The sequence below is a fragment of the Suricata suricatta genome, chromosome 15, assembly GCF_006229205.1.
Source record: "Suricata suricatta isolate VVHF042 chromosome 15, meerkat_22Aug2017_6uvM2_HiC, whole genome shotgun sequence".
Classification (NCBI taxonomy): domain Eukaryota; kingdom Metazoa; phylum Chordata; class Mammalia; order Carnivora; family Herpestidae; genus Suricata; species Suricata suricatta.
The window spans coordinates 38,012,387-38,036,337 of record NC_043714.1 but is presented as its reverse complement, the minus strand read 5'-3'; the positions used below and the strand labels follow the sequence as shown (position 1 = coordinate 38,036,337).

General features: G+C 37.2%; 1 protein-coding gene across 1 annotated transcript in view; it reads right to left on the bottom strand.

Annotated features, from left to right (window-relative positions):
• Window positions 1-916: 916 nt before the first annotated feature.
• TMEM67 (transmembrane protein 67) overlaps window positions 917-23,951 on the bottom strand; it is a 50,797-nt gene continuing 27,762 nt past the window's right edge. The window contains exons 15-28 of the mRNA XM_029923926.1: window positions 23,205-23,261; window positions 21,853-21,951; window positions 20,047-20,145; window positions 19,705-19,791; window positions 17,779-17,878; window positions 17,550-17,689; window positions 15,118-15,258; window positions 11,798-11,878; window positions 11,197-11,313; window positions 7,759-7,875; window positions 7,548-7,652; window positions 6,905-7,007; window positions 2,737-2,879; window positions 917-1,341 (exon numbers count right to left, since the gene is read on the bottom strand). Coding sequence (XP_029779786.1) covers window positions 1,261-1,341; window positions 2,737-2,879; window positions 6,905-7,007; window positions 7,548-7,652; window positions 7,759-7,875; window positions 11,197-11,313; window positions 11,798-11,878; window positions 15,118-15,258; window positions 17,550-17,689; window positions 17,779-17,878; window positions 19,705-19,791; window positions 20,047-20,145; window positions 21,853-21,951; window positions 23,205-23,261 — 1,470 coding nt within the window. The 3' untranslated portion in view covers window positions 917-1,260. The remainder of the gene's footprint in view (window positions 1,342-2,736; window positions 2,880-6,904; window positions 7,008-7,547; window positions 7,653-7,758; window positions 7,876-11,196; window positions 11,314-11,797; window positions 11,879-15,117; window positions 15,259-17,549; window positions 17,690-17,778; window positions 17,879-19,704; window positions 19,792-20,046; window positions 20,146-21,852; window positions 21,952-23,204; window positions 23,262-23,951) is intronic.

Sequence of the window (23,951 nt, the reverse complement as noted above, 5' to 3'; positions counted from 1 at the left end):
TGTAAGATGCCTTTCAAGTACACAGGATACAATGAGAAGAGTGTATTAAAGAAATAAGATCGTGTCATGGGAAGTTATTAGCTACATGGCTCAGAGTTTACATTAAGTATGTTTTGGATTCTAAAATTTTTCCTTATTTAAAAAAAATACAAGCCTACTGATTTATGAAGCCTAAGTTTGCTTTCAATAAATCACCTTGTCAATATAACATGATAAATTTACAGTTCATTATTTATAATCTTTAAATATAATGGAAGAGCAAAACTTGGGAGTGCTCTTAAAATATAATTTTTAAAATGTATGAAAAGCTATATTAGAGAAACTGTCACACATTATAGCTTTGTTTTAATGTAAATGATAGTTAAGATATATACACACTTAGCGGGAAAGATCTATTGACCTAACAATACAGGTATATGAAAGAATGAATACACACCATTTCCCGAGATGCCTGTTAACCCAACAGTGAATCAGTCCATTGCCAAACAGGGGGAGTAATCAAAATGAGGCAAACTGACTCAGCAATACACAATTTCAAATTTCTAAGTACCTGAAAACATTTTTTAAAATTTATTTACCATAAGTAAAAACTAGAAAATGTTAAACTGAAAACTAGGCTTGAACTTGGAATTAAAGAATTTTGTCAATGTGAGAAAATGTAGGCAACTTCCAGTTTATAAAATTATCTACAGAGACAATGATGAGGACTGTTTTGACTACCATTGAAAAGTAGGCTGACAGCAACATTTACTTTTTTTATTTTAGTTTGTTTTAAGTTTTTAATGTTTATTTTATTTTTTTTTTTTGAAGAGACAGAGACAGCATGGGTGAGGGAGGGGTGGAGAGAGGGAGACACAGAACTGGAAGCAGCTCCAGGCTCTGAGCTGTCAGCACAGAGCCCGACGTGGGGCTCGAACTCACGAACCGCAGGATCATGACCTGAGCCGCCGAAGTAGGCACTTAACTGACTGAGCCACCCAGGCTCCCCTACAACATTTAGATTTCTTTTGCTCTGCTATCAGTTTATCTAACTTATGAGTTGGTGCATTAAATATCACCACAAATGGGAAAACAACATTTTCGTTATATAACATTATATATTCACAAAGAAGTTATGTATCTACAAGTTATAAAAATAATATCTTTCTTTAGATTAGAAAACAAATAAAAATAGAATACTTTGTATTAGAAGTTTTAAAAACTTTGACAAACTACCTGATGACGACTGTTTTTGCCACAACTATATTGTCTTTTAAAAAGTTAAATTAGAAATCTTTGATCCACCAATGTTTTGGATGCCAAATTCTTCTGTCCTACTGTATTACGTACAAATCTAAAAATCTGGAAAAAAATTAAAGCAATTCAGAATTAGAAATTATATATAGAAAGAAAATGAAATATGCATATCTGATTAAAATATCTAAGTTAAACTAGCTAGTTCTCTCAGTTATTAATTTTCATGTATCGGGCATCTGAACCATGGTGATATACAAAATTATTTCAAGACTCTTTATCATCTCTCATAATATCAAAGTGGTGTATATTCCTATTTTAGAATATATTTTAATGAATTAAAATGCTCACAGAAATGCACTATCAAATATTTTGTAAGGCTACTTACCTCTAGCTCTAAAAGCTATGGAACCATCAAGAGAACTGTTAAAGACAGAACTTGTTTGTAATATTAGATCTCTGTCAAAGGCTAATAAATTATATATTACTCATATACTTCCTTGATATAATGGGGGAATATCTGAGTGACATTAATAACATTTTCAGAACAAATGTGTCATTTCTTCAGATCTTCATTTCAGGCTCCAAAGCCATTCAGCCGCTGTTTTCCTCTCCACACAGGTAGAGAAGGCTTGAGAGTTACCAGGAAGGGGCTCTTCGTGGCTGAGCCCTGAACTAGACCGCCCCGCTTGCCTTCCGCTTACGCTAACCTCTGGTGCTGAGGATGAATGGAACTCTAATTACTTCTCATTTTTTAAAATTTTAATTTCAAGGTTTAAAAAAATTCTAGTTAGTTAATATATATGGTAAAATAGGCTTCAGGTTCTAATTACTGCTGCTTCTGGCATCAAGGAGATTAGCAATTTGAGTATCTTCCTACTGGGTTCCTTTCATATTTGCTCAAGCAACTCCTGCTCTCCACAAGACCCCAGTATTTCATTGATCCTGAGGGAGAGAACTGAAATGTTTCTTCATTTTTTTCGGTAGGAATAATCATATTCTAAACCTTTACAAATTCCTAGTGAAAGCAGACATTGTCTGTCTCTGCTATAAAACATCTACTTCCAATGTATTTCTTTTTTAAAGTATTTTTAAAAAAAATTTAAGGTTTATTTATTTTGGGTGGGGTGCAGAGAAGCCCGATGCAGGGCGTGAACTCACAAACCGTGAGGTCATTACTGGAGCCCAGATCAAGAGTCAGACGCATAACAGACTGAGTCGCCAGGCAACCCATCCAGTGTATTTTTTAAAAAAGAAATCCAGGGGCGCCTGGGTGGCTTAGTCGGTTAAAGAGCCGACTGAGGCTCAGGTCATGATCTTGTGGTTCGAGAGTTCGAGCCCTGCGTCAGGCTCTATGCTGACAGCTCAAAGCCTGGAGCCTGCTTCGATTCTGTATCTCCTTCTCTCTGACCCTCCCCTGCTCATGCTCTGACTCTCAAAAATAAATAAACATTAAAAAAAATAATAAAATAAAAAGAAATCCAGTAAAAATTTTAACATTACCTCTTGTTGTAGGTATGTAAGAATGGCTGCTAGTACAAAATTTTGGCAAGCCAAGTCCACAACACAGAAGAACAGCACATCAAAAATAAGAAGAGTGGCTTCATTTCCGTAATACAGGACACTGCTGAAAGAATATCCTTCATCTATTAAAAAAAGCAATTGATAAGATATAAATTAGAAATTATAAAATAGAATACACTTCTGGTGATAAAGTTTGGTTATTTAAAAACAGCACAGGGGCACCTGGGTGGCTCAATTGGTTAAGCATCCGACTTCTGCTCAGGTCATGATCTCATGGTTCATGAGTCTGAGTCTCGCACTGGGTTCTGTGCTGACAGCTCAGAGCCTGAAGCCTGCTTTGGATTCTGTGTCTCCCTCTCTGTCCCTCCTCTGCTCACATTAAAAACAGTACAACAGAAACTAGTTGCTACTTATAATACTTCATGGCTTTCAAAAAAAAAAAAGGGCATTAAAATTTCCTAATCTTAAAGATTAGTCAAGGAATTCTGCTCATAAAAAACAATTTTAACATTTGTACCAAGAGTCGGTTATTGCTTATAGTAGAAGTGTATAGTCAATACCTCTCAAAGACCAGGTAAGGAATGTCCCTTATTTGTTTATATAACTAAAGCCCAAAGAATCTTAGATTCTTTAAGATAGAGGAAGTTAAAAAAAAAAACTGGCAAGGACTAACTAGTGCATAGTGAACTATAATTTGTGTCTTAAATAGTCCTCTAAGGTTCTTCTCCAAGACTTCTCTCTCTCTCTCTTTTTTCCCCTCACTCCACAAGGAGGTTTTGTTCATTTGGGGATGTAAACACCCTTTTAAGAGTCTGATAAAAGCTATAGACGCTGTCGCCAGAGTAGGGGGAAAGTACATATACACAAATCTGGCACACACTTTCAGGGAGGTCGGGGGGACCAGCAAAGCTGTTCACGGATCCCCAGTTCGGAACTCCTGTTTGGTACCAGGGGACACCTGGTGTGCTGGTAATGTTCTTTTTTGATTAGGGCGCGAGTTACAGGGATATATTCGGTTTGTATAAATTCGGTATATTTAGTTTATGCTATATCCTCACAAAATATGGGCTTCTGTATACATATATATATTATACTTGCATATGTATTTAAACAAATAAACAAGCCTGCTCTGTGTGCTCCTGCCGGGTCATCTTTCACTGCCCTTGCTGCAGCCGTGCCGTCCTTCGAGGAGACCCCCAGCTCTTACGTGCCTCTCCTCTCTCCCGAGATGCAGTTTATTACACTTACTGCCTCACTGGGCATTTCTTCTCAGTTGTCCAGAAACTACCTCACGATACAACATATTCAAAACTAAATTTAGGAGTGCATGGTGGCTCAGTCAGTCTGACTTTGACTCAGGTCATGATCTCATGGCTTGTGAGTTCGAGCTCCATGTCGGGCTCTGTGCTGACAGCTTGGAGCTTGGAGCCTGCTTCGGATTCTCTGTCTCCCTCTCTCTCTGTCCCTCTCCCACTCATGCTCTCTCTCTCTCTCTCTCAGAAAAATACATTAAAATTTTTTAAAAAACCAATTAAATTCATCTTCTTTCCCTCACAACCTGGCTGTCCCTTTGCATTCTTTGTCTTGGTGAAAGGCACCACCACCAACCACTTAGTCACACAAGCTGGAAACCTGGATAATTTTTTTACTACTCTCTCTCCCCTGCCTGTTTTTTCCTTCTTAATATCTATGACAATCCAGTCTTCTTCTTTATCCCCATCGTTCCTGCCTTAGCTCATATTCTCATCATCTCCCGATGAAACATCACTTTACCGGGAGCCATCCCATACGAGGCACCGGTGCACAGCAGGCTTTTCACACACGATAACAGCATGTATGAACACAACCTGAGCACACTTCACTACTGCCGGAGTAACTGCACCAATCTGCCAATCAGATTTGCTTACCACTTTCTGAGGACATCCATGTTCGTTAGCAGTGACTTCTAAATTATTTTGATATGGATCCCTATCAGAATAAAATGTTAAGCATGCATTCTACAATCGGTATATTTTATTAAATACTACCATATATATTATAAATTCTTTAAAATATAAATTAAAAATGATGGAATTGCAACATACAAATAGACATTTTAATGTTTTTTCTTATACTTCCATGGATCAACCACATCTCATCTGAGGCAAAAATTGGAAAAAAAAATATATTTTGAAAACAACTGCACTACAGGATGAAGCAAAACTCATCAGGATGTCAGACAAAGATTCTGGGATTTGCGCATCACCCTCTTTATCTTCCACGGACTCCTACTACGTCCCACTTCACACTGGCTTTCAACCACAAAATTCCTAAGTATCGAATGCCCTTTCCCCCTCCACACAAATGTCTTTGGCCTCTCTTCCCCTGACATTCCTGCTTGACAATAGTAACTTTTTTTTGTCTAAGATGCAATTCACACTTCTCCCTGTTGCCGCTTCTGGCTCGACTCCATGTTTGGTCAGATTTTCCATTCCCCTTTCTGTCCCCGGTGTAACCTGTGCCCGCAGACTTCCGTTCCAGCATCGCCCCACTCCTGCACTCCTTTGACCATGTCCATGGCGACATGGACACGGACATGTCTCCTCAGGCAAGAGGAATAAAGGCAAACATAAACTACTGGGTCTACATCAAAATAAAAAAAGCTTTACAGAGTGAAGGAAACCATCAACAAAATAAAAAAGCAACCTACTGAATGGGAGAAGATATTTGCAAGTGACATACCTGAAAAGAAGTTAATATCCAAAATACATAAAAAACTTAAAACAATTCAACACTTAAAAAACAACCCCTTTTAAAAATGGGCAGAGGACCTGAGAGGCATTTTCCCAAAAAAGACATACAGATGGCTAACATACACATGAAAAGATGCCCAACATCAATAATCATCAGGAAAATGCAAAACCACAATGAAAACCTTACACCTGTCTGAATGGCTAAATAAAAAAGACAAGAAATAACAAGCATTGACGAGATGTGGAGAAAAGAGAGAGAGCCTTGTGCATTGTTGGTGGGAATGTAAATTGGTTCAGCTATTGGGGAAAACAGTATTGAGGTTCCTCAAAAAATTAAAAATAGGAATATCATATGATGCAATAATTCTACTACTGGGTATTTACCCAAAGAAAACAGAAACACTAATTTGGAAATATATATGTACCCCTACATTTGCTGCAGTCTTATTTACAGTGGCCAAGATAACAAAGCAGCCCAAGCGTCCATTCGCAGATGACTGGATAAAGATATATAAATAAATATATATTCACATATATGCCATGGAATATTAGCTATAAAAAATGAGATGAGATCTTGCCATTTGCGACGTGGATGGATGTAGAGGGTATTATGCTAAGTGAAATAAGTAAGACAGAAAAAGATAAATACCACCTGATTTCATTTATATGTGCAATCTAAAAAAACAAACAAACAAACAAAAAGCAGAATCTGATGGCTGGCAGGGGAAAGGGTGTCGGGGGGAGAGGTCAAATGGGTGAAGGAGGTGGGAGATCCATAGGCTTCCAGTTATAGAAAGAATAAGTCACAGGAATAGGAGATATAGCATAAGGAATATCGTCAATGGTATTATAATAGCATTTCATGGTGACACATGGTAGCTACACTTGTGGTGAGCAGAACATAACATACAGAGCTGTTGAATCACTATGTTGTATACCTGAAACTAATATAACATCATGTCAATTACACTCACATTAAAAAAAACCCCTGAATTTTATGTGTTTTACTATCTCTTCCATATCTACCACTGATTTTGTATCACACACATACATATATACACACACATATGTGTATGTGTGTATTTATTTCAGCAGGCTTCACTTCCAGCACAGAGGCCAATGCAGGGCTTGAACTCACCACCCTGAGATCAAGACCTGAGCTGAGATGAAGAGTTGGACACTTAACTGACTGAGCTACCCAGGCCCCCCTTTTCTTTTATACTTTTGTTTCTTGCTATATGATATAATAAAATGGAACCCAGAAAACTACTATAATACTATGAAGTTAATTAAGTTCATTATATTTTCTTTGTTTTTATATAGAATTATAAAAGCAAAAGAAAATAACTACAAGTACGAATTTTTTCAAACTTTGAAAACAGTAATCAAGTTTAGCAAAGGGATTTGAAGGATACCATTGTAAAAGATGCTTTTTTCCATTGGTTCCATGAATTCCATTCCAAGAATTCTTTCAAGGAGCAATTTATCTTTTATAAAGTAGTCCATTTCCTTATGAACCTAATATAAAAAGACAGTCATTTCAAAAACAGCAGTGAAATAAATGTTTCCAAATTAATGTAAAATCAGAAAGAGAAAATGAAAAGTGAACAGTAAAAAAAAAATCTGTTTTTTAAAAAGACTGATTTTACTACACTGGGCTTTATAACAAAATTTTCCTTAGAAATGTTTTAAATTTTAAATGTTTTTAGTAGGGCTAGATTTACTTAAAGTCAATTTATAACAAGCTTTTCAGGAATACAACCACAGCATATCTCCATAATAAATAATATAGTATTATTTCAGTAACTAGCTAACAAAATTCCAGTGTAGACATACTTTAAGGTAATTATAATTATGCTAGTAGAGATATAAAATATCATCTTATTTTTATATAACCTAACTCTATCTTTAAGCCACAGTATTAATTTTGACAGGCCAAAAAGGGAAGGGTTCTAAGTCCACTGACTTAGTTAACTAAAGAAATAATTGACCTTTCTGGTTAACCATTTAAGAATTGTATTTTGCCTCTAGTTTAAATATAAACGCTGACATACATACATGATCGATGAAAGAGCCAAGAAATTTATTCATAGTATGATATGCTTTTATACTCTGCTCAAACGTACTTGCTGATGAACTCAATAGTCTGGCAGGGCCATTTTTCTAATGTGAAAAAGAGACAAGAATAAATGTAACATGTCTTACGTTCTTGGTTTTGAAGTAACATGAAATATTGGCAAAATGTACCCAAATTGGACTTTATACAAACCCTTGTCAGTGTCTCATGAATTCTGTCATAGTGTTGTCTCATCTGGCTGGAAATTGCAATCTGGAAAGTCTGACCGTCTGTGTTCGGTACCAAACCTCTCTGGCTACACAAGTTTTCCTGAAAAGTTAAATGATTTAAATAAAGACCATGAAAATTTTGCCTTATCTCAAGAAGAAAATATAAAATTTTTCTTTTTAAAAGTGTCTGTTTTTGAGAGACAGGGGCAAGTAGGGGAGGAGCAGAGAGAGAGGGAGACAGAATCTGAAGCAGGCTCCAGGCTCCCGGTTCCGGATTGTCAGCTCAGAGGCCGACGGCTCAGAGCCCAACACAGGGCTTGAACTCTCAGACCACAAAGTCATGACCTGAGCCGAAGTTAGATGCTTATCCGATTGGGCCACCCAGACACCCCTAAAACTTTTCTTTTTGTTGGTAGCACACATTACAAGATTTGGAAGCCAACTGAAATTTTACTGAAGTTATATTTGAGACAAAAGAGATTCTGACATGATCTGAGGTTCCCATTCCCCTTTGGGTTTTACTAATTTCTTTGTTGTCATGCCTTTCAGCTCTCAAGATCATCTCCTTTACCCTACTTTTTAAAAATCCATACTAAGTTCATTATACATTGATATTCGTAGCTTTCTTTATGATTAGCTTTATTACCCCTTAATGCATGCCAAAATGTCTAGTCGTAGATTAACTACTTTCATAATAATAATCTTTTTTCTTTTTTGAACCCGTTTAAAAACTTCCTTAATGTAATAAAAAGGTAGTGAGACATGACTGAACAGTCAATGCCAAGGACCAGGTATCCATTTCAGGTCTCCTTGACACAACCTGAATCCTGACGACCAGAAACCTGTGAAATTTTGCCTTACCCCGCCCCTGGCTACTTCCCGTCAGTGCTTCAAGGTTACCTCAAGTCCTCCTGCTTCCCTTCTCTTGCTTTGTTTGCCTACTCCAGAGCTTAACAATCTCCTTCTTTGTCTAAACTTAATCTTCAAATTTAATATAACACTTGGTTTTCTACAGACTGAAAGGAAGTCTACATGTAGTAGATTTATCTATTAAAACACATTTTTTCCTGATTAAAAAAACACATGCTATTGCAAAGAATTTATAAAATATGGAGTGGATTAAAAGAAAGAAAAGAAAAAAAAATCACCTATGATCTCAACATTCAGAGAGAGAAGTTTTGAAGGTATTTCACTTCCAGGCCTTTGTCCAGGGATACACATACGGACGGCGTACAGCTGGGACTGCACTGACTTCTTTTTCTCTATGTCATTAAATATTCTAGAAAATAAGATTTTTAATGTCTCCCTAAGACTTCACTGTGTATGAAAACCAACTGACTTAATATACTCCTATTTTTATACATGTTTTTGCTCTTATAAATAGTCCCTGTGATAAAGACCCTTAATTAGCTATTCTCATTGCTAATTGTTTCCTTGAGTTAGATTTACAGAATCAGAGAGTGAAAGATAATTAAATCTTAAAAAATTCTCTTGGTATATATGTATCTCCAAATGCTTTCCAGAATATTTGTAAAAATTTATTCTTAGACTAGTAGTTTTACAGGGGCCTATTTCATCATGTCCTTGACACTATTAAGCATTAGCTTTTTAAAAAAAAGTTTGGTAATTTGAAAAGAGCAAAAATATTATTTTTTTACATTTATTTATTTATGAGCTATACATTTTTAAGAGGTTTATTAGTCTCTTGTTTATTTAATTATTTAAAAGTTGTTATTTTTCCATGGAGGTTTTAACTGTCTGCTAATTGATTTGTATGACCTTCAATACTGTCATCAATCTTTGTCATATTTGCTATGAGGCTTTTATCCTAATTTGCTATTTATATGATTGTTGGCCATGTAAATATTCTCCATTAATTAATAAAGTAAAATGAATGAATATTCCCTTTATGATGCTCTCTAATTTTTTCTTTAATGGTTACTTCTCTGTGTGCATGCACAAGCAGGGGAGGGGCAGAGAGAGAGAGGACAGAGGAGCTGAAGCAGGTTCTGGCTTGGCAGCAGACGGCCTGACACAGGGCTCTAGGCCATGAGCCATGAGATGACGGCCTGAGCCCAAGTCCAATGCTTAACAGACTGAGCCGCCCCGGCACCCCTGATGCTTTCTATTCCTTTTGCTTAGAATGTCACCTCCCAATCTCAGATATTCTTTTTTTTTTACTTAATTTTTCTTTTTTCTTTTTTTTTTTTTACATTTAGCTTTCCAACTCAGGTGTAATTTCTAATAGTTAACCAGCCAGTTCATGTATTAAACTGTTCTTCTCTGAGATGTGCTATTATCATGTACTGAATTCTTACAAGTCACAGGTATGGTCCTTTAGTCAATACATCCTTTTGATTTTCCTCTCAAGTATTTTCTTTTTAATTTTATTGTGGAAGTTTTCTAACATGCATAGTACAGAGAACAAACGGTAAACCATCCATCACCCAACCCCAAATCTGTAAATACTTCTGTATGTATCTCTAATATGGTCTTAAAACAAACAAACCACAATGCCATTTTCCCATGTAATAGGATGAATCATTCCTTAATAGAATAATTTAATATCTAGTCCTTAACTGAAACCTCCTGATTTTTCCAAAGGATTGTTTTTTTATAGTTGGTTTGTTTAGATCAGGATCCGAAGTCTACACATTGTACCTGATTATTTTGCTTCTAAATCTCTTGCTGTCTAAAGGTTCTTCTTGTACCCCTACTACTGCCCACCCCACCTCTTCTTGACATGGTTTTGATTTGCTGGAGACACTGGTCATCTACCTTGAGATACATCCTGCATTCTAGATACAGCTAATGCTTCCTATGGTATTATTTAATTTAACCTTCTGTCTCCTCTACTTCCTGTAAACTGGTGGTTAGATCTAGAGGCTTGATTATATTTAGGCTTGATTTTCTTAAGCAAGGATATGTCATGAGCGATACTATATACTTCCTTCCTATTGCATCACCATAGGAAGTGCATAATGTTGGTTTTCCCAATTTTTACTTGTAGTAAGATTGAGCCAGTGCGTTCAGATTGCGTCCAACAGATTCCTCATTATAAAGCTCCCTGTTAACCTTCACTTAATTGTTTTAGCATCCACTGATGATTATAGCCTGTATGCACTAATCCATCAGTCATTACAAAATGGTGATTTTCTAAGGTAGAATTCCTTTTAGTTTCTTTTATAAGAAAGAACTTCCCCTCATGAATTCTTTGGTTACTCTGAAATACAGTTCATATAGGAACTGTAGGATGAAATTTGATTCTTTCCCTTTATCAGTGTTCAAGGTAATGAAGCAGTACCCCAGCAACTTTCCAAAGTAATCAATGAGGAATTTTAAAAAATATTAAAATCCTAGATTAAGAAAAGAGAACCCATCTCTCAAATTAAAAACTAAAAGATGTTAAATACTTTCATACCGCTTCTCTTTTAAGATTCATATTCATTTCTTCCATATTAGTATCTGCATGCCCATGTACTGATCTACCATGAATGTAATATCCAAAACATTTGTGTGATAACAGAAACACAGATATCTATAAAGAGAGAAAAGGAACTGTTAGCAACTCATCAAGAAAACAGTAAAAATTAAGTTTTTCTTAAAATTGCTTTCTCTCAAAATAAAGAAAGTTGAATTCTTGGAAAATATATAAATAGGACAATAGACTAATATAAAAAATTAAATAATTTTTTAAAGTACATAGAAAAGAGATTGAAGATATTTGACAAGAAAGGAAGAAACAGGATTGATACACGAAAACTTTTCAGGGACTCTGCTGAGTGAATTATTTGGTGGCATAAGGAATTCATAATTAAGAAACTGCACATGAAGAAGAAGAAACTAAGGCAGTAAACATTAGCTTGTAGCTCATTATAACTGTCTCCGGAATTAACAATCAGTGGGAAATTGGACTAAAAAATCCAATCATACCAAATCACTTTTAAAGCCTCTCTTAATGTACCCATGACCTTTAAAAAGGGGAAAATAACAGTTGCAAGATAAAGTCAGAAAGTACTTACATTGCTCATACAGCATAAATCCACAAATTGTCGAATTTTATCTTCTATAAATCTCTCATAAAAGACAGCAAAGAACATGATCTGAAACATTAAGCCAAGTTCATACTTATTAGCTTTTAAAATTTAATTTTCTTTTATAGCCATAGTGTAGTATCTTAAGAAAAAAGAAGGTCCACCCAAGAACACAGCGGCCTCTAAATGGTTCCTGTGGGATAAAGTCCTACTTATCATTTCTGATTCTTCTGTCAAAGAAAGAAGGTTTTGGAATTGTGTTAAGATTCATTGAGGGAGCCTATTTTGCATTTTAAAAACTTTTCTATATCATTAAAACAAGATAGGACAAATGTGGGGAAGAAAAAGAAGGCCTTTAAAAAATGAAGCATAAACCAATGTATTAGTGGCCAGATTTATGTCTCGTTCTGCAATCCTGCCCATCTCCTAAGTTCCAAAGCCATTAGAAAACTTGCTGCTTTTCAAATTAATCTTCCCTGACAGAGTAGCACATAAAAAACATATATCAAGTGTTCTATTTCAATTGGAGATAATGTGTTAAATATTCAAATGGAATGGTTTCAACTGTTTTCTTAGCTTCAATAACAATGCTATAAAAGGAAATTATTTTATAAATCAAAAGAGAAGTTTACATTGGAGACCTACTCAGATATATTTCAGACAAAGAGAACACTTCCGAACCACCAGTTGGAAGCTGTCCCCATTCCTAACTCCACCCGCCTCTCCTCCATTTACTCCCTATGGGGTCTCCCCACTGCCCTTCACAGCATTTGCCACAATCTGCGGCTTGTTCTTGTAAGCATATCCATGAGCCTGGCACAGAGCCTAGTACAGAAATGTACTCAGATATGTGAATGAGTAAATAATCTACAGCAGCTGATTACTGAGCACACTCCTCTAACATTCTATATTAAAGTCTTATATTAAATCCCTTTAAAGGACTTGAAAAATGGCAACTTAAAAAGTTTAAAAACTAAATGATAGCACTTAAAAGTTGAAGAAGCTGGGTTTAGGGAAATAAAAAGCAGTAAACAATAAAGCCTAACATGAGAATCAGAGCACTTTTTATGAACAATTTTATGGAACTATACAGGTTTTTAAAGGAGCGTTTAATGATACTTGAGGAATAAACACTGGTAACCCTAGAGTGTTACCATGGAGAGAAATACTCCTACCAGAATGCAAGCAGAGTGAGAAACAGAGAATGAGGGGAGACGGAGGTACCCGAGACGACTAGTTTCCGCCCCCACAATCCTTCCCACTTTCTCCCTAGTGACAGAGCCCTCTTTGGAGTGGGCACACTGCTGCCCCGCTAAAAGCCACCAGTGCAGGAGGGTGTGGCCATTTGCCTAAGTTCTGGCCAAGGAGATGCTGAACAGGACTTCTGAAAAGGCTCTTAAAGAAGAGGGGTGAGCTGTTCCCCCCGACACCCTCCACGCGAGGGAAGCCCTGAGTGGAAGAGCTACTGGGTCCTGGCAGCATGGAGTCGCCCTGCATCGCGCATCTCCATTCTCCTTTCTCATGGGAGACAGAAAGGTCACGTTTCTTCAGCCACTGCTATTTTGGCTTTTGTTGTTGTACTCAACCAAATACGAAAAGCTTCAGATGGTATTCCTTTAGATTCTCTACATTCAGATGAATCCAAACTACTCAGATAAACAGATACTGGTACCTTTAAAATGATGTATTTTTACCCTATGACATTGATGATAAATATCAAACCCCATTCTTTTTTGATTCTATCTCATTTCAAATTCTAATTTGTTTGACTTTCTCTTCTTAATTTTTATAAATGTTTATTTATATTCTGAGAGAGATAGAGCATGAGTTGGGGAGGGGCAGAGAGAGAACGAGACACAGAATCCGAAGCAGGCTCCAGGCTCTGAGCTGTCAGCACAGAGCCCAACACGGGGCTTGGACTCAGGAGCCATGAGCTCACGACCTGAGCCAAAGTCAGATGCCCAACCGACTGAGCCACCCAGGCGCCCCTGGCTTTCTTTTCCAATTATTAAGCTATCCCTCACTGGATCTATCCCTGTAGCTTCAAGTTTAAACAAATATCATCAATGTAAAATAAACGTAAAATTTGAAAGTCTATTCTCAGGTTACAGATGCCACCTGGATCCAATTCTATAGGAATTTTTAGATTTTAATCCCAAAGTATGATTAAAAAATAGGCCGTTTTGCCCGGTTTGAGAAAGTTTAATGTGGTCTTTCTAGAGGTCCCATGTTCATTTGCTGACTTAAAGAAATTTTTAATCAAACAGAAAGGCTCTTTCCATTCATGGGAGTGTCTAGAAGCAAAAGAAAGAAGTGCAGATATCAGCTCTTGCTGCTTTAGCTCATGCTGCTTTCTCTTCCTCCTTCCTTCCATTTTTTTTTTTTTAAGGTCTAAGCAGATAAGAGAAGTGAGTATAGAAAAGACTCCCTGCTAGAGCCATAGGACCTGAGGCCAAGAATATTTATTTTTAGTTTTAGTTCCTCAATAAATATTTCAACAAAAATTTCACAAGGGGTACTGGCAATCTGAATGAGATTTGATGATATATAAATAAATGTAAACACTCAGTTGTATTTTGAAAAAAAAGAAAAGGAACTATTAAAAGTGGCCTAGCCATCCCTGCAGTTTCTATAAACTAAACAGAGTTTGTCCTCTGACTAGAAAGCTGCAGGTTTCGGGGCGCCTGGGTGGCTCAGTCGGTTGAGCCTCTGACTTTGGCTCAGGTCATGATCTCATGGTTTGGGGGTTCGAGCCCTGTGTCGGGCTCTGTGCTGACAGCTAGCTCAGAGCCTGGAGGCTGCTTCATATTCTGTATCTCCCTTTCTCTCTGCCCCTCCTCTGCTTATGCTGTCTCTCTCTCAAAAATAAATAAAACATTAAAAAAAAAAAAAAAGAAAAGAAAGCTGTAGGTCTCAAAGACCCTTCGGAGCCCACTGGGTTGGCTCTGACATCAAATTGTCTGGGTTCAAATTCCAGTTCTGTCGATCTCTAATTGCATGACTTCAGCAACCTATTTAGCCTTTCTGTGCCCCTGTGTCCTCCTCTATAAAATAAGGATACTAACAGGAAACATCTCCAAGGGCCAGTATAAAGAGTATGTTAATATGTGCATGGCAATTAACTACCACGGGGCCTGGATGATAACATAACGTGAGAATGAGCTATTAGCTGTTATTATTTTTGTTTCCACTATCACTTTCTTTCTGCTGTAGAAACCAGGATGTGGTCAATATTTGAAAATAATTAGTATGTAAACAGAATATAGTATAGGAAGGCAATGTTGCTCAAAAGTATGATCTGGTGCTACCTGTAAAATTCCAATGACTAGCCAAAGAGCAGTAGACACTGCGTATCTTAAAATGCGGCTGTACGGAGCTATGTAGCTAGGTGGGCTTCTGGAAAGATCGGAGGATGCGTCCATTAATGCCAAGTTCTTGAATCCTACAACCTGGAGTAAAAAAATGAAAAATTTTAACAGACAAGGATAAAGAAAACAGCTCTACTATGAAAATGAGACTCTTCCCTATACCGTACCATAAAAAACTAAAATATTTATAAAAGTTTGTACAAACAGTAGAAAATTTAGGTAAAAATAATTATCCAGTATTTTAAATTACAAAGCAAACTATTTAGTTAGTTCATTTGGAAATCTCTTCAATATGACTAAAGGCCAGACATAACCTTATTATCATACACTGACAAAATTTAAAAATTTCTGTCAAAAAGAATAAAACTTTCTTCAGTAAACAACCAATGAACAACTAGCATTTCATGCATTTTTAACATATGCCAGGCACTATGCAAAATACTTCTTACACTTTTCAACAGTATTTTCCAAAATGTCTCTTGAGGAAGGTAGGTACCTTATGTGATAAAAGGAAGCCACGGCTGAGTAAGTGTAGTCTGGACATTATACTCCTATCCATGCCTTCCACTCTCATTGAGTAAAAGTTCTGGGAAGTTTTACAGCAAAGAAATCTATACAACTTTATTGAATCCAATGCTTTCCAAATGTGCTTACCTAAAAAAATTCTTTTTCATATAACACCTTTAAAGCTCTATAGAACACTCTTAACAAACAATACTAGAAGTGAATTTTTGAAAAATCATCCATATGCCTTAGAAATACATATATTTTCCTGGCCTAAAAAAGGGATGAAAGGGAAAGGAGGAAGAAAGGAATAAAAGAAGGAAAAAGGCAGATAGACATGAGTTAACAATTCATATCTAACTTTACTTAAGCAGCTAATTCTTGAGAAAATCTATCACCCACATAAATGGTTTTCATAGTTCGGTCTCCTATTCAGTACCGAATACTTCCTTTAATAATTCCAACCAGATCCGTGAAATAGCTGTAAAGGTATCATAAACATCACCCATTCTCTGTGCATAGTTCAGCTCTTAGCACTGACCATAGTCTAAGGTAGGCTTTCAATGATAATCTGTTGAAACGTTTTACCTACAACAGTGGTTCTAATGCAGAATTCTAATTCAAATAAGAATGTGAATGAGAAAGACAGGGTTTTGGTTTTTTTCCCCAAAACACAGATTACCAGATTCATCTCAGCGCTATGGAATCAAACATAATCTCTAGGGGTGAGGCCAGGAACAGATATTTTGTAAAAGCTTCCCAGAGAATTTTGATACACACCAGTAGTTTATTTTATTTTTTTAGTTTTGTTTATTTTTATTTTTCATTTATTTTTGAGAGACAGAGAGACAGAGCGAGCAGGGGAGGGTCAGAGATAGAGGGAGACACAGAATCTGAAGACAGGCTAGGCTCTAGGCTCTGAGCTAGCTGTCAGCACAGAGCCCAATGTGGGGCTCAAACCCACGAACCGTGAGATGATAATGACCTAAGCCGAAGTCAGATGCTGAACCGACTGAGCCACCCAGGCGCCCCACACACCTGTAGTTTAAAAACAGCTCCTGAGGCACCTGGGTGGCTCAGCTGGTTAAGTGTCTGACTTTGGCTCAGGTCATGATCTCATGGTTCGTGAGTTCGAGTCCCACGTTAGGCTCTGTGCTGGAGCTCAGACCCTGGAGCCTGCTTTGGATTCTGTGTGTGTGTGTGTCTCTCTCTCTCTGCCCTTCCCCTGCTCACGCTCTTTCTCTCAAAAATAAACAAAACAAAATAAAAAAACCTGCTCCTTAACTACAGTAATCAAACTGAAAGAGAGTAGAATGGCATTTGTCAGGGGCTGGGGATGGGGAATGGGAAGTTGTTTAATGGGCACAGAATTTCAGTTGTGCAAGATGAAAAGAGTCATAGGGGTTGGTGGCACAATAGGATGAATATACCTAATGAGACTGAACTGCACACTGATAAATGGTTAAGATGGTAGATTTCAGGTTATGTATATATATTTTTTATTTGAGAGCGAGAGCGCAGAAGAGAGAAACAGAGGGAGAGAGAATCTTAAGCAGGCTCCATGCTTAGCATAGAACCGTAAGCAGGGCTCGATCCCACAACACTGGGATCATGACCTGAGCTGAAATCATGAGTTGGACACTCAACAGACTGAGCCACTCAGGCGATTTTTTGTTTTGTTTTACATGTTACGTATATTTTAACACAGTTTTTACAAGTCACTATTTGTGATGGCTTGATAACTTTAGAAAGTTTTAGAAGACTTTCACTGATGTGAAAATTTAGCTGGAAAAAAAATGTAGCTGGATTTACATGAAATTAATACACATGAGGTCAACAAAGTCACATACAATTACAAAAGTTTATACCTCCAAAAAAAAGAGGACAGTAAGTATTTGGAAGAGCGGATTAATTTTTCTCACAGTTTGAATTTCATTCCATTCATTGGCTACAAAATAGGTTCTCCATATGCTCACAGGAACTGTGGCACTGCGAACACCGCCCTCACCTGGTCAGAGAGAGAAAATAAGTAAAAGGGTTTCATCTTTGTTCTGAAAAAGCAGCAAAAGCATTTTGGTACAAGGTTATTTCAGTTACCTTCAACAGCTTTCAGGACCTTTCCTTTAGGTCGCTCCCAATCAATAAAGAATATATCTATAGTAATCTGGGACATAAGCTTATGCAAAAATTGCAGAGCCTGAAAATGACAAACAAAACATCTGAAAAGTATCCACATTAAACCTGCTTATGAGGGGCGCCTGGGTGCATCAGTTCGTTAAGTGGCTAACTTCAGCTAAGGTCAATCTCCTGGTTCGTGAGTTCGAGCCCCACATGGAGATCTGTGCTGACAGCTCAGAGCCTGGAGCCTGCTTCAGATTCTGTGAATCCCTCTCTCTTTGCCCCTCTCCCACTCACACTGCCTCTCTCTCAAAAGTAATATTTAACATTAAAAAAACCCTGCTTATGAAAATAATGATTTTTTTAAGAAACAAATATGCTGTAATCATAAGAATATACAATACACAATGACAAAGTGATAATATCATTATGGAAACAGTAGAAGCTCATCAACTTACATGGAATCAACAAATTCACAAAATTTTTATACACATTACTTTGCCTTCCTTTCTTCTTTCTTTAAAAAGAAAGATATGAAAAAAGTAGACGTACTACCTTCTTGTCATACAGAAGCCAGGCATATTGACTCTCCCTCGGTTTCTAAAAGCACACTTTATTTTTTAGATCATTTGATTTCTTTATAAGTAAGGGTCTTTTTCTATAATTTGCTGTCTTAATTAAAGTTTTAAGATGCCCTTACTGTCTTTTTCTGTTTCTGATATTGAGATCGCTAATTTTTAAAAATGTGTTGTTGAAACATATCTTTTTCATTTTAACAAGAGTAATATGTTTAGTCTGGGGCATTCTTCCCGGTAGACGCATTACTTATCAAAGAATACAAGTGTTAAGTATGGCGTGATTCTTCTTTTCAAGGAGCTCACAGAGAAGTGGAGAAAGCAGACGCTCACTAATAATCAGAGCACAATGGGATGAGCTCTACCAGAACCATGTTCAAGAGCTTCACATACATGGACAGCACAATGAAAGAGGGAGAGGGGACGCCATGAGAAGAGGAAGAAGTAGTCTGGAGACAGAGAAAACCAAACTCTAGATTCCAGTACTTCATCCAAGGTAGTACCTTCTACTGTCCACTGAAGACATAAAATTCATGCCAAAAGGCAGTGTGAATGCATCATCAGACTTCAAAAGAAAAGTCATATAATGAAATCTCACTATACCAAATTAGCTATAACTCATATTGATTTAAAAATACATATGGCTTCTTAGGAAAATCACTTAAGCCAGTTTTTTAGAATGAACTATTATAAATAAAGTAGACTTTCTTGGCAAAATAAAATAATTCAAGCTTTTTTTTGTTTATCTTTGAGAGAGAAAAAAAGAGAGAGAGCACATGACACATGAGGATGAGAGAGGGAGAGAGGAGAGAGAGAATCCCAAGCAGACTCCACACTGCCAGCTTAGAGCCTGACACAGGGCTTGATGCCACAAACCACGAGATCATGACCTGAGCGGAAACCGAGAGTCAGACGTTTAACCGACTGAGCCACCCAGGTTAACGTCTGACTCTTGATTTCAGCTCGGGTCATGATCTTGCAGTTTATGGGATCGAGCCCTGCATCAGGCTCCATGTGCTGATGGAAAGGAATATGCTTGGGATTCTCTCTCTCCCTCTCTCTGCCCCTCCCCAGCTCTCTCTCTCAAATAAAAAAATAATAAATAAAAATCAAACTACATTTGGGGTGCCTGGCTGGCTCAGTGCGAGCAGGCGACCCTTGATCTCAGGCTTGTGAGGTCGAGCTCCACGCTGGGTATAGAGATTACTTAAATAAATAAAACTTTCAAAAATAAAAATAAATAAAATAAAACCACACTAAATTTTACACCAAATATTTTGAAAGCATTTTAAAGACTTGCGAGTTTACTAGTAGGCCCTTTAAAACTTACCTTCAGAGCAAAAGCACACCCCACATAAGTAACCAGACGCTCTTCCTGGGCTGGCACTGGGAGCAAAACAGAGATAGATTTCTGTGCCTATGATAAAAATTACACTGTTAACTATGGCCCTACAGGGATGTGAAGCAGCACAATTTATAAACCAAAGAAAGCATAAAAGAGGAGGGTGGGGATACTCAATAAGCACCATACTCACGGAAGAGGGAGTTCAGCACTTGCCTCACTCAATTTTCTTGATGAGAAATACCCCCAAATACAGATGGTTTCTTTATGAAGACAGCTTACCACTTACTCATGTATGAAGATTTAGGTTAAATTGAGAAACTCACTTACTTTGAAGAAAATAAGCCAATAAAGACCTGTTCCCACAGTGATGATAAAGAAAACATTGGCCAGATCACCAGCATAGTACACCAAGAATTTCATAACTGTCTGCAATGTAAAAAGAGAATTACAGCTGTTATGGACTCAATCTATTTATATTATCACTTTTAGTAACCTATTTTCCACCCAGTTTCTCGAGCCGAGAGCCTTGTTTCATGTACCCATACAGCACTCAGTTATAAAGCCCAGCTGTGGACACCTCCTGGACTCCTGGATTCCTTTGAATCTGCACCTTCTAGTCCATTACCAACATCTGTCTTGATCTGTCTCATCTTTCACTATCTAAGAAAGTGACATTGCTTCCTAGTTCTCTCCTAGGTTAGAGCCGTCACCCCAATCACTCGTTCATACTACCACCATGGTTAGCTTTCTAAAGTGTAAATTGGAAAAATAAAATAAAATGTAAATTAAATTGTCACTCCCTTTCCTAAAAATGTACAATGACTCTTCACTAAAGTATAAATTCCAGACCCACGAGGTCCTTCAAAACCTAGACCAACATGGACTTTTTAACTTCATCTGCCAGTTCCAACCGCTCCATGATTAACTTGCATTTCAATTACTTTGTGGAATGAAATGGGCACTGCTTATTGTTTCATCAAATATTCTTTCTTCTCTGTGGCAAACTCTCATGAGCTCTGAAAGCAGAGCCCGATCCGTCTCTGCTCACTATCACCTCCCAGCATCTGGTAGTGTCCTTGGCCAGCAGAAAGTAGGTCCTCAGTGACTACTTGGGGAATGCACAGATAACCCAATCCAGCCTAAAGTTCACTTCTCTGGAAAGCCTTTCTTGACTATTCCAAACAGTAAACCAAGTCCCTGTCCTCTGATACCTTGGCGCACTGGCTTTGGTGTCAGGAAAATATCCCAGTACAAACAAGTTACTATGTTGCTTTTCTCAGATTCCTCATCAGCAAAATGGAAACAAATACCACCTATCACTGAGTTGTAAAAATTAAATGAGTAGAAAGTTTATATCACTTCTGCCACAATTTCATTCTATGTAAAATGGGAATGATAATAATAGTATCTAATCTCATAGAGGTATTGTGAGGATTAAATAAATTATATAAATAAAGCTTTAAAAAATACCTAGCATATAGTATATATTCAAGAAATGTTAGATAAAAATAAAAATAAAGATAAATTAAAAATAATTATATGAGAAGTAAAACCACAAAGTTAATAGAGAATATCTTTGTGATCTTAAGATTTTCCTAAAAAATATCCCAGAAGCACATGAAAAAGTAATCAATGTGACAATATCAAAATCAAGAGTTTCTGTTAAACAAAGCAACACATAGATAAGCATAACAGATGGGTCATATTTGGAGGACATATTTCAACATCAAAAACCAAAAGAGGATTCATATTTAGAAAATACAAAAAACTACTTTAAATCAAAGAGAAAAACTGGAAACCAAATAGAAAAATTGGCAGGGGAAACCAAAATGATTAATAAAGTCTATGAAAAGCAGAGAAATGAAACAACAATGACGCATTACTTGCGCTGCCAGACTGGCAACAATGGGAAGGAGACCAAGCGTTGTGAGGGCGTGTGGGAACAAGAACAGCACTGCGGTGGGAGTGTGGACCGGCACACGCAACGTGGGAGGGGAGGCGTGCACACGCCTCCCCTGGTTCTGTACCCCACAGAAAGAGGGCAGTGTTTTACTCATTCTCCCACTGTGTCTTCAAAAGGACACAAAATGGTCAAAAGATGAACATACACTTTACCAACTCCTGAGGCCTTACCTGTAAATCAATCATGGGACTCCCAATGCGCCTCTTCCAGCCTGCTGTCTTCAAAAGAGATGATAACACAGCCAGCCCACCCAAAACACCTAAAGCAATCTAAAAAAAGAACATTTTGGAATATATGTAATTTCCCTCATCAATGTTCAAATATGCAAATAAAGAAATGCTCAAAAAATAGTGGATAGAGGCCAAGTTGAAGGAACTCTTAATGGCCAAATCTAGGACACTATGAGCAAGAAATAGATAGTAATGAGTTATAATCACTAGAATGAAATAAATATCCAGGAATCCATACTGATTAAAAAGAATTGAATAAATTCATACGGGCGTAGGGAGACCATCTTATAGAATCTCATTTAACAAATATAGAAGAAATGATGGAAATAGGAAAATCACCATCAGGCAGATGTCACAGTAATACTTTTTACAGACAAGAATCATCACTAGATACTAAAATTAGAGACCAAAAAAGATAATGAGAAGCAGGATATTTGCATCCTCTCAAAGCATCTCCCTAAAAAATACTTACTAATTACAAACAGAAAAACACTATTTGGAGAACTCTACAGATACCACCTTGGACATATGGTCCAAGTTAACATCATTGGTAGTAAGACATCCTGACATCGTGCACCTTCTGATATGATGCACTGAGAAGGGCACAGCATCATAACTGTAGTGTCTGTGTCAAAACTACGTGAACTTGATTTAATTATGGGGAAACATCAGATAAACGCAATTGAAGCCCAAAATAAATGACCAGCACTCTTCAAAAGTGTTGGGAAGGAGTCATGAAAGACAAAGAAAAATTGAGGAACTGTCACTGATTTAAGAAGACTAAGGAGACATGATCATTAAAGGCAATATGTGACCCTGGGTTGGGTCCTAAACCAAGAAAAGAATAGTGAGGGGTGCCTGGTGGCTCAATTGGTTAAGCGTCCGACTTCAGCTCAGGTCATGATCTCATGGCTGGTGAGTTTAAGCCGTGCCTCGCGCTCTGTGCTGACAGCTCAGAGCCTGCAGCCTGGAGCCTGCTTCAGATTCTGTGTCTCCCTCTCTCTGTCCCTCCCCTGTTCACACACTGTCTCTCTGTCTCAAAAGTAAATAGACATTAAAAATATTTTTAAAAAGGACAGTGAAAAAACCTGTGAACTTCAAAGAGTCGATCAGTTAATAGGATTACATCAGTATTAATGTCCTTATTATGATCACTGTACTACGGTTATATAACAGGTGAACGTTAGGGGAGGCTGCAATAGCAGACTATTTTAACAACTTCCTTGTGTACTTAAATATTTTTTAATTAAGATTTAAATTTTTTAATTAATATTTTAACAAGTTAAACTTACATCTGTCTGAACTTGTGCTTCTCCTTGATTCATTTCATATTTGACTGAGAAAGAAATCTGAAATTTAAAACAAAGTAAATTATCTATATTGAAATTATATAACACAGACCTACTTTTTTTATACAGATATATTTGTTGCAGCAATGCCTATTTTTAATCTATCAACATCACTAGAGTTGACCCGTACCTATCCATAGTGGAAACACTGAGGAATTGTTCATGCTGCTTTAAATATACCTTTTGAACATACGTTAAAGAAAGAGAGGTTCCTTAGGAGCTTGTTTAGGTTCATTAACAGCAGTCAAACCAAACTAATGATATTTCATTTTCTGATAGGTGTCTATAACTGAGGAATGAGACTAATCTTGTGTACCAAGAATTTAGCAACTAGCTAAAAAAATCACACCTTAGAAGGCAGGTTAATCCCAGGGCTGAACAAGAATCTCAGGGGTGCCACTATATTAAAGCACAAGAAGAGAAAGAAGAGGGTAGAGAAACAGGACTGTGAGAAGCAGAAGAGGCAAGATACCAAACTCTCACCACAGAATAGAGATTCAAGAATGTCTTGAAATACAGTGTCAAACGTTGTCTGAATGTCAGGTTAAAGGAATAAAGCCAGTGTATGTGGAATCCACTGCTGACCTTTAAAGAACGAGGTTTTCAAAGACACAGAATGGCAAGAGTCAGACTGCAGATGATGAAAGAGTAAACGGCTGGGCAACTTTGTACCTTTGTACAGGATAGCAA